Below are 13,660 nucleotides of genomic sequence, written 5' to 3' on the forward strand. Positions count from 1 at the left end.
TTAAGTGTTAAAAAGCAAAGATGTCACCTTGAACAGTAAGGTGCACCTGATCCAAGCCACAGTGTTTTCAATCACCTCATACGCATACGAAAACTGCACAATGAATAAGAAGACTGAAGAGGAATTCATGCCTTTGAATTGTGGTGTTGGCGAAGAATATCGAATATACCATGGACTGCCAAAAGAACAAACAAATCTGCCTTGGAGGAAGTACAATCAGAATGTTCCTTAGAAGCAAGGATGGTGAGACTTAGTCTCACATACTTCGGACATGTTATCAGGAAGGATCAGTCCCTGGAAGGAATCATGCTTGGTAGAGTAGATGTTCAGTGAAAAAGAGGAAGATCCTCAACTAGATGGATGGACACAGTGGCTGCAATAATAGGTTCAAGCATAACAATGATTGTGAGGATGGCACAGTACCAGGCAACGTTTTGCTCTGTTGTACACAGAGGTCGCTGTGAGCCAAAACCAACTTGACGGCACCTAATAACAACAACAACATAAAAAAGGTTAAGTGTATAAAACAACAATTATAAATCTATGTTAATGGGCACACAGTATATAAAATGTAATTTGTGAAAATAACAATTTAAAGGGGGATGGAGATATGTAAATGCAGAATGTACGTATACCAGTGTAACTAAGTAGATATTCAAACTAGGTTGTTATAAGTCTAAGTTCTTAATTGTAATCCCCACGGTAACCACTAAGAAAACAATTTTAAAACTACAGAAAATGAAAAGGGAATTAAAAGAGTACACAACAAAAATTCAACTAAATACAAAAACAGGCAGCAATGGAGGAATGTAAAACATAAAAGACACAGAAAACAAATAGCTAAATGACAGAAGTAAATTCTTTCTCATTAATAATTAAATGTAAATGGGTTAAAGTCTTCTATTAAAAGGCAGAGATTGGCAGATTGGATTAAAAAAATGATCCACCTCTATATGTGGTCTACAAAGGACTCACTATAGATACAAAGACAAAAAGAGGTTGAAAGTAAAAGGATGGAAAAGCATATTCCATGCAAATAGTAACCAAAAGATAGCTGGGGTATCTATATTATTATTAGACAATAGGCTTTCTTCTTTCCATGGCCCATATCCAACCATTTCAAGAGGTGGCATATAATCAGGAACCGACGGTACTGAAGGAAGAAGTCCAAGCTGCTCTGAAGGCACTGGCGAAAAACAAGGCTCCAGGAATTGATGGAATATCAATTGAGATGTTTCAACAAACAGATGCAGTGCTGGAGGTGCTCACTCGTCTATGCCAAGAAATATGGAAGACAGCTTCCTGGCCAACTGACTGGAAGAGATCCATATTTATGCCTATTCCCGAGAAAGGTGATCCAACCGAATGTGGAAATTATAGAATAATATCATTAATATCACACGCAAGCAAAATTTTGCTGAAGATCATTCAAAAATGGCTACAGCAGTATATCGACAGGGAACTGACAGAAATTCAGCCTGGTTTCAGAAGAGGACATGGAACCAGGGATATCATTGCTGATGTCAGATGGATCCTGGCTGAAAGCAGAGAATACCAGAAGGATGTTTACCTGTGTTTTATTGACTACGCAAAGGCATTCGACTGTGTGGATCATAACAAACTATGGATAACACTGCGAAGAATGGGAATTCCAGAACACTTAATTGTGCTCATGAGGAACCTTTACATAGATCAAGAGGCAGTTGTTCGGACAGAACAAGGGGATGCTGATTGGTTTAAAGTCAGGAAAGGTGTGCATCAGGGTGCATTCTTTCACCATACCTATTTAATCTGTATGCTGAACAAATAATCCGAGAAGCTGGACTATATGAAGAAGAACGGGGCATCAGGATTGGAGGAAGACTCATTAACAACCTGTGTTATGCAGATGACACAACCTTGCTTGCTGAAAATGAAGAGGACTTGAAGCACTTACTAATGAAGATCAAAGACCACAGCCTTCAGTATGGATTACACCTCAACATACAGAAAACAAAAATCCTCACAACTGGACCAATGAGAAACATCATGATAAATGGAGAAAAGATTGAAGTTGTCAAGGATTTCATTTTACTTGGATCCACAATCAACAGCCATAGAAGCAGCAGTCAAGAAATCAAAAGACACATTGCATTGGGCAAATCTGCTGCAAAGGACCTCTTCAAAGTGTTGAAGAGCAAAGATGTCACCCTGAAGACTAAGGTGTGCCTGACCCAGGCCATGGTATTTTCAATCATATCATATGCATGTGAAAGCTGGACAATGAGTAAAGAAGACCAAAGAAGAGTCGATGCCTTTGAATTGTGGTGTTGGTGAAGAGTATTGAATGTACCATGGACTGCCAAAAGAACGAACAAATCTGTCTTGGAAGAAGTACAACCAGAATGCTCCTTAAAGGCAAGGATGGCGAGACTGCATCTTACATACTTTGGACATGTTGTCAGGAGGGATCAGTCCCTGGAGAAGGACATCATGCTTGGCAGAGTACAGAGTCAGCAGAAAAGAGGAAGACCATCAACAAGGTGGATTGACACAGTGGCTGCAACAATGAGCTCAAGCATAACCACAATTTTAAGGACTGGGCAGTGTTTCATTCTGTTGTGCATAGGGTCGCTATGAGTCGGAACTGACTCGATGGCACCTAACAACAACAACAACAGACTTTGAATCAAAAAAAGTTCAAGAGACAAAGAAAGCCATTATATATTGATAAAAGGCTCCATCCGGCAAGAAGATATAACAATTATAAACATATATGCATCTAACAATAGAGCCCCAAATTATATGAAGCAAAAATTGACAGAGCTGAAGGGAGATATAGCCAGTTCCATAATAACAGCTGGAGATTTCAATACCCTACTTTTGATAATGGATAGAACAACCAGAGAGAAGATCAGTAAGTAAACAGAGGACTTGAAAGACACCATAAACGAATTAGACTTAAGAGATATATACAGAATACTCCGCAAACGAGAACAACAAAATACACAATCTTCTCAAATGCACACAGAATATTCTCCAGGATGGAACATATGTTAGTCCAAAAACCAAGTCTTAACGCATTTTAACAGACTGAAATCATACAGAGTACTTTCCCCAATCACAATGGAATGAGATTAGAAATCAGTAACAAAAGGAAAACCTGAAAATTCACCAATATGTGGACATTAAACAACACATTCTTAAACAACCAATGGGTCAAAGAACAAATCAAAGGGAAATCAGAAAATACCTTGAGGTGAATGACAACAAAAACACAATATACCAAAATTTACGGGATGCAGCTAAAATTAAGAGCAAAACTCGTAACTGTAAATGTCTACATAAAAAAAAGGAAAATCTCAAATCAGTGACCTAACATTACAGCTTCAGGAACTAGAAAAAGCAAACTAAGCCCAAAGCAGAGAAGAAAAGAAATAATAGAGATCAGAGCAGAGAAAAACAAAACAGAGGCTAGAAAAGCAATAAATTAAGCAAAATCAAAAGTTTGTTCTTTGAAAAAAAAAAAAATCGACAAAACCTTAGCTAGACTGAATAAAAAAGAGAGAGAACGTAAATTATTAAAATCAGGAATGAAAGCGGGGGGCATTACTACCAACCTTAAAGGAACAAAAAGGATTATAAGAGAATACTATGAACAATTGTACAACAAAAAATTGGGCAACCTAAATGAAATGGACAAGCTCCTAGAAACACACAAACTACTAAAATTGATTCCAGAAGACACACAAAACATACGGAGACCCATAACAAGTAAAGAGATTGAATAAGTCATCAAAAACCTCCCAACAAAGAAAGCCCCAAACCAGATGGTTTCACTGGTGAATTCTATGAAACATTTTATGAGGAATTAACACCAGCCCTTCACAAGCTCTTCCAAAAATAAGAAGAGAAGGGAAAACTTGCTAATTCAATTTATGAAGCCAACATTACCTTGATGCCAAAGCCAAATACATGACAACAAAAGAAAAGTACAGGCCAATATTCTTTATGAATATAGATGCAAAAATCCTCAACAAAATACGAGCAAACCAAATCCAGAAGCATATTAAAGGGATTATACACCATGACCAAGTGGTATTTATTTCAGGAATGCAAGAGTGGTTCAACATTAGAAAATCAATCAATGTAATACACCACATCAGTGTTGTTGTTGTGTTGTTAGGTGCCATCGAGTCAGTTCCGACTCATAGCGACCCTATGCACAACAAAATGAAACACTGCCCGGTCCTGTGCCGTCTTTATAATCTTTCTTAAGCTTGAGCCCCAAGTTGCAGTCACTGTGTCAATCCACCTCGTTGAGGGGCTTCCTCTTTTCCGCTGACCCTGTATTTTACCAAGCATGACGTCCCTCTCCAGGGACTGATCTCTCCTGACGTGTCCAAAGTATGTAAGACACAGTCTCGCCATCCTTGCTTCTAAGGAGCATTCTGGTTGTACTTCTTCCAAGACAGATTTGTTCATTCTTTTGGCAGCCCATGGTATATTCAATATTCTTCAACAACACCACAATTCGGTCTTTCTTATTCATTGTCCAGCTTTCACATGCATATGATACAGTTGAAAATACCATGGCTTGGGGTCAGGCACACCTTAGTCTTCAAGGTGACATCTTTGCTTTTCAACACTTTAAAGAGGTCTTTTGCAGTTGATTTGCTCAATGAAATGAGTCTTTTGATTTCTTGACTGTTTCTTCCATGGGTGTTGATTGTGGATCCTTGACAACTTCAATTTTTTTCTCCGTTTATAATGATCTGGCTTATTGGTCCAGTTGTGAGGATTTTTGTTTTCTTTATGTTGAGGTGCAATCCATAGAGAAGGCTGTGGTCTTTGGTCTTCATCAGTAAGTGCTTCAATTGCTCTTCGCTTTCAGCAAGCAAAGTTGTGTCATCTGCATAACGCAGGTTAATGAGTCTTCCTCCAACCCAGATGCCTCTTCTTCACACAGTCCAGCTTCTTGGATTATTTGCTCAGCACACAGATTGAATAAATATAGTGAAAGGATACAACTTTGACACTCAACTTTCCTGAATTTAAACCACAGAGTATCCCCTTGTTCTGTTTGAATGACTGCCTCTTGGTTTATGTACAGGTTCCTCATGAGCACAGTAAGTGTCCTAGAATTTCCATTCTTCACAATTGTTATCCACAACTTGTTATGATCCACACAGTCCAATGCCTTTGCATAGTCAATAAAACATCTTTCTGGTATTCTCTGCTTTCAGCCAGGATCCATTTGACATCAGCAATGATATCCCTGGTTCCACATCCTTTTCTGAATCCAACTTGAATTCTGGCAAGTTTCCTGTCGATGTGCTGCTGCAACTGCTTTTGAATGATCTTCAGCAAAATTTTACTTATGTGTGATATTAATGATATTGTTGAATAATTTCCCCATTCTGTTGGGTTACCTTTTTTTGTAATGAGCACAAATATGGATCTCTTCCAGTTGGTTGGCCAGGTAGCTGTCTCCCAAATTTCTTGGCACAGTCGGGTGAGCACCTCCAGCACCGCATCTGTTTGTTGAAACATCTCAGTTGGTATTCTGTTAATTCCTGGAGCCTTGTTTTTTGTTAATGCCTTCAATGCAGCTTGGACTTCTTCCTTCGGCAGGGTCAACTCTTAATCATATGCTACCTCCTGAAATGAGTGAATGTCGACCAATTCTTTTTGGTACGGTGACTCTGTGTATTCCTTCCATCTTCCTTTTATGCTTCCTGTGTCATTCAATATTTTCCCTATAGAACCCTTCAGTATTGCAACTTGAGGCTTCAATTTTTTTCTTCAGTTCTTTCAACTTGAGAAATGCTGATCATGTTCTTCCCTTTTGGTTTTCTAACTCCAGCTCTTTGCACATTTCATTATAATACTTTACTTAGTCTTCTTGAGCTGCCCTTTGAATTCTTCTCTTCAGCTCTTTTACTTCATCATTTCTTCCTTTTGCTTTAGCTACTCGACGTTCAAGAGCAAGTTCCAGAGTCTCTTCTGACATACATTTTGGTCTTTTCTTTCTTTCCTGTCTTTTTAATGACCTCTTGCTTTCTTCATGTATAATGTCCTTGATGTCATTCCACAACTTGTCTGGTCTTCAGTTATTAGTGCTCAAGTGTCAAACCTATTCTTGAGGTAGTCTCTAAATTCAGGTGGGATATACTCAAGGTCATATTCCAGCTCTTGAGGACTTGCTGTTATTTTCTTCAGTTTCAACTTGAACTTCGTATGAGAAATGGATGGTCTGCTTTGCAGTTGCCCCTTGGCTTTGTTCTGACTGTTGATACTGAGCTTCTCCCTAGTTTCTTTTCACAGATGTAGTTGATTTGATTCCTGTGTAGTCCATCTGGCAAGGTCCACGCATAATAGTCACCATTTAAGTTGTTGAAAAAAGGTATTTGCAATGAAGAAGTCGTTGGTCTTGCAAAATTCTATCATGTTATCTCTGTCGTCCTTTCTATCACCAAGGCCATATTTTCCAACTACTGATCCTTGTTCGTTTCCTATTTCCACATTCCAATCTCCAGTAATTATCAATGCATCTTCATTGGATGTTCGATCCATTTCAGACTGCAGAAGTTGATAAAAATCTTCAGTTTCTTCATCTTTGGCATTAGTGGTTAATACATAAATTTGAGTAATAATCATATTAACTGGTTTTCCTTGTAGGTATATACGTATATATAATCCTATCATTGACAGCATCGTGCTTTAGGATAGATCTTGAAATGTTCTTTTTGATGATGAATTCGATGCCATTCCTCTTCAATTTGTCATTCTTGGCATAGTAGACTATATTATTATCTGATTCAATATGGCCAATAGCAGTCCATTTCAGTTCACTAATGCCTAGATATCTATCTTTATGTGTTCCATTTCATTTTTGAAGACTTCCAATTTTCTTAGAGTCATACTTCATACATTCCATGTTCCAATTATTAATGGATGTTTGCAACTGTTTCTTCTTATTTTGAGTTTTGTCACATCAGCAAATGAAGGTCCCAAAGGCTTTACTCCATCCACGTCATTATGGTCGACTCTAAGAAGCAGCTCCTCCACAGCTGTCTTTTGAGTTCCTTCTAACCTGAGGGGCTCATCCTCTGTCACTATACCAATGTTCTGCTGCCATTCATAATGTTTTCATTGGCCAGTTTTTTCAGGAGTAGACTGAGGTCCTTCCTCCAAGTCTGTCTTAGTCTGGAAACTTCACTGAAACCTATCCACCATGGGTGGCCCTGCTGGAGTCTGAAATACTGGTGGCAGAGTTTCCAGGATTACATCAACATGCAAGCCACTACAGTACAACAAACTGACAGACAAGTGGTGGAAAGGACTAGAATCTAGAATATATAGTGAGCTCTCTCAAAACTCAACAGTAAAAACAAACAACCTGGTTAGAAAATGGGCACAAGACATGACAAGACATTTCACCGAAGGGCATATACAGATGGCAAATAAGCACATGAAAAGATGTTCAACCTCACAAGCCATTGTTGTTGTTGTTGTTAGGCACCGTCGAGTCAGTTCTGACTCACAGCAACCCTATGCGCAACAGAACGAAACACTGCCTGGACCTGAGCCATCCTTACAATCGTTGTTATGCTTGAGCTCACAAGCCATTAGGGAAATGCATATTAAAATCACAATGAGATATCACTACATACCTACTGGAATGGCCAAAATAGAAGGATTATTACATCAAATGTCAGAAAGGGTGTGGAGAAACTAGATCATTTATATACTGCTGATAAAATGTAAAATGTTACAACTACTCAGGAAAACAATTTGGCAGTTTTTTAAAAAATTAATTATGATGGGTCTTAAAAGCTTGTGAGCAGCCAGCTAAGATACTCCACTGGTCTCACCTGTTGAGAGCAAGGGAGAATGAAGAAAACTAAAGACACAAGGACTAATGGACCACAACTACCACAGTCTCCACCAGACTGAGTCCAGTACAACTAGATGGTGTCCAGCTACCACCACCGACTGCTCTGACAGGGATCACAATAGAGGGTCCTGGACAGAGCTAGAGAGAAAAATGTAGAACAAAATTCTAACTCACAAAAAAGAGACCAGACTTACTGGCCTGACAGAGACTGGAGAAATTCTGAGAGTATGGCCCCCAGACACCCTTTCAGATCAGTAATGAAGTCACTCCTGAGGTTCACCCTTCAGCCAAAGGTTAGACAGGCCCCCCCAAAAAACGAGACTAAAGGGCCACACCAACCCAGGGGCAAGGACTAGAAGGCAGGAGGGGCAGGAAAGCTGGTAATAGGGAACCCAAGGTCGAAAAAGGAGAGTGTTGACATGTCATGGGGTTGGTAAGCAATGTCACAAAACAATATGCGTACTAACTCTTTAATGAGAAGTGAGTTTGTTCTGTAAATCTTCATCTAAAGTACAATAAAAAAAAATTACTGTGCAACTACCATACGATACAGTTATTGGAGTCCTGGGCACTCATTCAACTCTGACTCATGGCAATCCCACGCGTCATTTAATAAAATGCTGCTCCCATGATCTGTTGCAGATCAGACAATGTTCCATTTTAATCCACTGGGTTTTTCATTGGCTGATTTTTGGGAGCAGATAGCCAGGCCTTTCTTCCTAGTCCATCTAGTCTGGAACCCCCTCTGAAATTTGCTCAGCATGATAGCAACATGCGAGGCTCCACTGACAGATGGGTGGTGGGTGCACATGAGGTGTGTTGGTTGGGAATCTAACTCAAGTCTCCTACTCAGCAACAAAAAGGAACAAACTATTGATTCATGCGACAACCTAGATGAAACTCCAGGGAATCATATACTGAGAGAAAAAAACCTATCCCAAAAGGTTACATCGTTTGATTGCATTTACATAACATTCTTGAAATGACAGAATTATAGAAATGAAAAACAGATTAGTGGTTGCCATGGGTGAAGGAGGAGGAGGGTGTGGGAGGGAAAGAGGTGTGGCTTTTAAAAGGCATAGCAGGAGTGATCCTTGAGGAGATGCAAACATTCAGTATCTCAAACATGCCAATGTCAATATCCTGGTTGTGATATTGTACTATGGTTACACAAGGTGTTACCATTGGGAGAAGCTGGATAAAAGGTACAAAGAGTCTCTCTGTATCATTTCTTACAACTGCAGGTGAATCAACAATGATCTCAAAATTTAAAAATTAATTTAATAATCCTACAACATTTACTTTTAGATTATAAATATTAGATTTTTATAATCCTTTAAAAAAGAACGTAACTATTAAGGTTACAAACAAGTAGCCTTAAGTTGCAGACAAAACTAAAAGCCCACGGACATGCACGCATATCATGCTCTAAGAGGGAACCCAAGAAAAGGGCCTGCATTTGGGGGTCCGTTGGCAGCCTGTTGGGAGATGCCCTGTGGCCTACAAGAGACAGTGGGCCACAATGGAGAATCACTGAACTATCACCTCCCAGGAGCGTGACTCACTAGCACTTGACAGGCACAGTAGTTAATGGTTACAGGGCGTAAACCCCAGGGGTTGAGTCCTCGGTCAGGTTGAAGGGCATGGCCCACACATGATGGCTATGCTTGTGCGAAACAGGGAGAACTGGGCAGGAGCCTGGGTTTTCTGCTCCAACTGTAAGCAGTTGGGAGTTGCCCAGGTATGCTCCATGTTTGTACATAATAGTCAAAAAGTAAACCAGAGACAAAAGCCCAGTCACTTGCTGGCTTGCCACTGGGTTTCAGTCTGGAAATGAAGTCATGGACCCAACCATTTTCCAGCGCCCTAAACCTCCACTGCTTCTCTTGCAGCCACGTTGGTGGCAAGTCTGCAGTGAAGAGATCTCTGGGCCCCTGGCAGACTTTCCATCTCCCAGGAAGAGCCTCCCCCACACCTTACCTTGACAAGGGTTTTCCAGAGTACACGGCATGTTCACCTGTCCAGGAATGACCACATACATGGCCGGCCCGCCATACCAATAATTTACATTTCCAAATGGAATTCCTCTGGCAGCTGAGAAGTTTAGCAAAACAGAAACCCTTTTTATTCTTTTAAGTTAGATGTATAGCAGCTATCAACCAAATAAGTAACCAGGTATTAACCACCATCTTGTACGTGTGCCCAGCAATACCCTCAGACGCAAGATAAAAACACGTACGGCTCTCGTCCCAACCTGCACGCGTCCTGAATGCACAGACTGTGGTTTACTTGGCTGCGCTTCGTCAGAGCCTAGCATACCACCTACCATAACAGGTATTTTGAAAATATTTCCAAGGGAGGATTCTAGGAGTTGGCAAGAAAAATCCATTAAGGAACAATGAAAGGGCAGTGTGGGACAGAAGACACAGCACAGGCTTTGGAGTCAGACGGACCTGGTTTCAAATCCAAGCTCCACCATCTATCAGCTTCATGACCTTGGACAAGTCATGTAAGCGCCCTATTCTGTAAACAGGAAATAACAATAACTACCACAGAGGATATTTGTGAGCGTTTATTAATGATTTGAGTCTCAAATGGTCAAAGCGTTGCAGTGATGACTGTAATCATACACTCAAGCAAGCCAACTGGGGGAGAAGACTTTTCTAAACCGGGGATGGGGTAAGGGGAAGAGGGGAGGGAGGGGAGGTAGGAAGGGGTCAGAGGTTGAGAAACTGATATTGTTCAGAGACACCTGGGTACCAACTCTGCTTTCTCCCCATTGATCAGGCTGTTGGCTTGCTGTTGCTGAGCGTGGTTTAAAAACCAAGAGAACCTAGTGTGTGCAAACACTACCTTAGATGGAAATGCAGAGATTATTAACATACACTCTTCCAGAATAACGATGTAAGCTCCCAGTATAAACCAGGAGTAGCACAGCAAGAATCAGGCACTCCCATCCAGGGAAACCCTACCTTCTGGGGACATTGTGCCATTGAAAGCCATGGGTCTCTGCCCCCATTTATTTATGTCTTAGGATCTCTATTAAATTCCACTAATCATTTCTTGAAAAAAATTTAATCCAATATTGTCTTTTGGTAGTTATTCTTCTGTAAGAGGTTAACAACTTGCTAGGGTGAGGACACTACCTTTCTCTCACTATGACTAGTACTGCAGTGAACACTGGTATACACGTCTGTTCACATCACTGCTTTTAAGTCTCTCGGGTATAGACAGACCTTGGAGTGGGACTGCTGGGTCATATAGTAGTTCTATTCTTAGTTTTCTGAGGAACCAAAACACTGCCTTCCACAATGGCTGTACCATTTCGCAATCCCATCAGCTTCCCCATATCCTCACCAACATTTGTTATTTTCCGTTCTTTTTCTTTTTTTATCTTAGCCGTCCTAGTGGGAGTGAAGTGGTATTTCATTGTGGTTCTGATTCGCATCGCTCTGATGGCTAAAGACATTGAGCATCTTTTCACGTATTTGTTGGTCATTTGCCTTTCTTTTAAAAAACACCCTCTGGTATTATGATGTATTTAACCTGCCAGGTGAGTTTAACTATGGATTTATCAAGTTCAAGGAAAGAATCTCACTGTGTGTGCAAGATTTACATATTATGAATACATAAAATACAAAGAAGGTTGCAAAGTATGTGACTGACAAATAAAACCCAAGTGCTGTGGAGTCGACGGATTCATGGCAACCCCATGTGTGTCAGAGTAGAACTGGGCTCCACAAGGCTGTCTTTTTTTTTTTAATAAACAATATTTTATTGTGCTTTCGGTCAAAGTTTACACAGTAAACTAGGTTCCTGACTGACAATTTCTGCACAAATTGTTCAGTGACATTTAGTCACATTTTTCAATGGTACGTCGACATCCTCTTTCATTGTGTTCTGGTTGTCCCATTGCCAGTGCTCTAGTTTCCCTGCCCACTTATCTTCTCATCTTCGCTTTAGAGTAATTGTTGACCTTTTGGTCTCATACTTACTGGGCTTTTAATCAGCACTGATCACACGTGCTGTTGACTTTGTACAGACTGTCACTTTTATGATAGTTTTCCAAGCCAAAAGCAAAAACAATTTTCATTTATGTTTTTATTTTTTTTAAATAAATCTCATATCCCCTAGTTAATAATAGTAGCTAACATTTGATAAGTGCTTACTGTGTGCGAGGCACTATCCCAAGCCCTTTCATGTATTAGCTTATCTAAATCCTCACAACCCTATAAGGTAGGTATTGATACTGTCCCCATTTAACAGATGAGGAGACTCAAACACATGAAAGTTAAATAACTTGGCCAAGGTTGCCAAAAGGAAAAAAAAAAAAGCTATTGAGTTTTAGAGCTGGGATTTGAACCCAGTAAGTCTGGCTCTAGAGGCCTGGAGTCTGACTCCCTTAGCCACTATGGTATACCACCTTTCAAGTGGTAATTCACCAACAGTTCATGTTTTGTCCCTGTGGTAAATGCAGGCTGTTCTCATTGACTTTCCTAAGTGTGTGTCCCAAGTGTCTAAAAAAAACAAAACACTAATGATTTGTGAGGGTTTGGTTTTTTGTCTCGAAACTTCCACATTGATCTGCTACCTCGACTTATTTTTTATTGGTTTCCGAGTATATAATCATGTCATCTTTGGTATGTTTTTTTATTTTTATTTATTCCATTTCTAAAAGCATTATTTTAATCACTTCCTCATCTCTAAAAGCTATATTTGCCCATAACAAGAATCACAGAGATGACAACTGTAGGTGTTTACTGATGATCTACGATGTACTGCTGTGCTAGAGTCCGGTAACAGAAGTGAAACAGAGAGAGTTCCTTCCGCCTTTTAGAAGCTCACATTCTGCTGGGCCAGGGGAGGGAGATAATAAAGACTGTTACACTGTGTAATACGTGCTTTAATGGTGGATTAAAAACGTACTAGAGGAGCAACCCGAGGTGCAGACTAAACTGTGACAGGACCAATAGGAAAAAGCTTGATTGAAAATGTGACAGTTGAGCTGGGTCTCACTGTAAGACTACGGTTTTGCCAGGTAGAGAAGAAAGAAAAGGCCCTCCAGGAGGGCAGAACATGTGTAAATGCGTGGGGACGTGATGAAGCACGGGGTGTTTGGAGAACACTGTGAAATTCAGAATGGTTAGGGTCTGGAGTGTGTGGAGAACGTGGGAGAGGAGCTGGGGGGATGGTCTGCGACTCGTCAGTAAAAGACACGTAAATGCCAAGCCAGGTCACCTGCGCTTTCTCTGAGCATTCTCCTGCAGGGAGGTACAGCCTGGGGTCATTTTTAGACTTCATCCCAATTTTGATTTAGCATCCTATCTGCCAAACTGAACTTCTTCCTAGTGGATGTTCAGAACTTGGCCCCTCTCATTTGCTCTAGCCTGATGAATGAACTTTGCTGTGTTTAGATTATAACACTATGTGGAGTCTCGAAGTGGTCTAGGCTTGGACTGAAGTCATTTATGATTCTTCAAACCTTAGCCCACGGGGAAATTCAAAAGGTTAGCTAACCTTTGGGGAGTAAAGCCTTCACTTCTCCTAGCTTCTTTATCTGGGGTCCTGGCTGAGGGCTCTTGGGTCTAGTACCAGTATAGCCGTGCTGTCCAATATGGTAGCTACTGGCCACATGTGGCTATTTCATTTCAATTAAATTTAAATAAAATTTAAAATTCAGTTTCTCAGTTGCACATGCCACATTTCCAGTGTTCAATAGCCAAATGTGGCTAATAGTTTCTGATTGGACAGCACTGATAGAGAGCATCCCCATCATCACGG

The 13,660-nt window shown here is 40.4% G+C and overlaps 1 protein-coding gene across 5 annotated transcripts in view; it reads right to left on the reverse strand.

Annotated features, from left to right (window-relative positions):
• WBP2NL (WBP2 N-terminal like) overlaps positions 1-13,660 on the reverse strand; it is a 74,234-nt gene that overhangs the window by 27,727 nt on the left and 32,847 nt on the right. For 4 of the 5 annotated variants that reach the window (XR_010321675.1, XR_010321674.1, XM_064283425.1 and 1 more), the window contains one exon: positions 9,860-9,973. The exons of the other annotated variant lie outside the window; for it this stretch is intronic. Coding sequence is in view for 2 of the 4 variants with exons in the window: in XM_064283425.1 (XP_064139495.1) it covers positions 9,860-9,973 (114 nt within the window). In the remaining 2 variants the exon portion in view is untranslated. The remainder of the gene's footprint in view (positions 1-9,859; positions 9,974-13,660) is intronic. 5 annotated transcript variants of the gene reach the window in all.

This window comes from Loxodonta africana, chromosome 4 (assembly GCF_030014295.1).
Source record: "Loxodonta africana isolate mLoxAfr1 chromosome 4, mLoxAfr1.hap2, whole genome shotgun sequence".
NCBI lineage: Eukaryota > Metazoa > Chordata > Mammalia > Proboscidea > Elephantidae > Loxodonta > Loxodonta africana.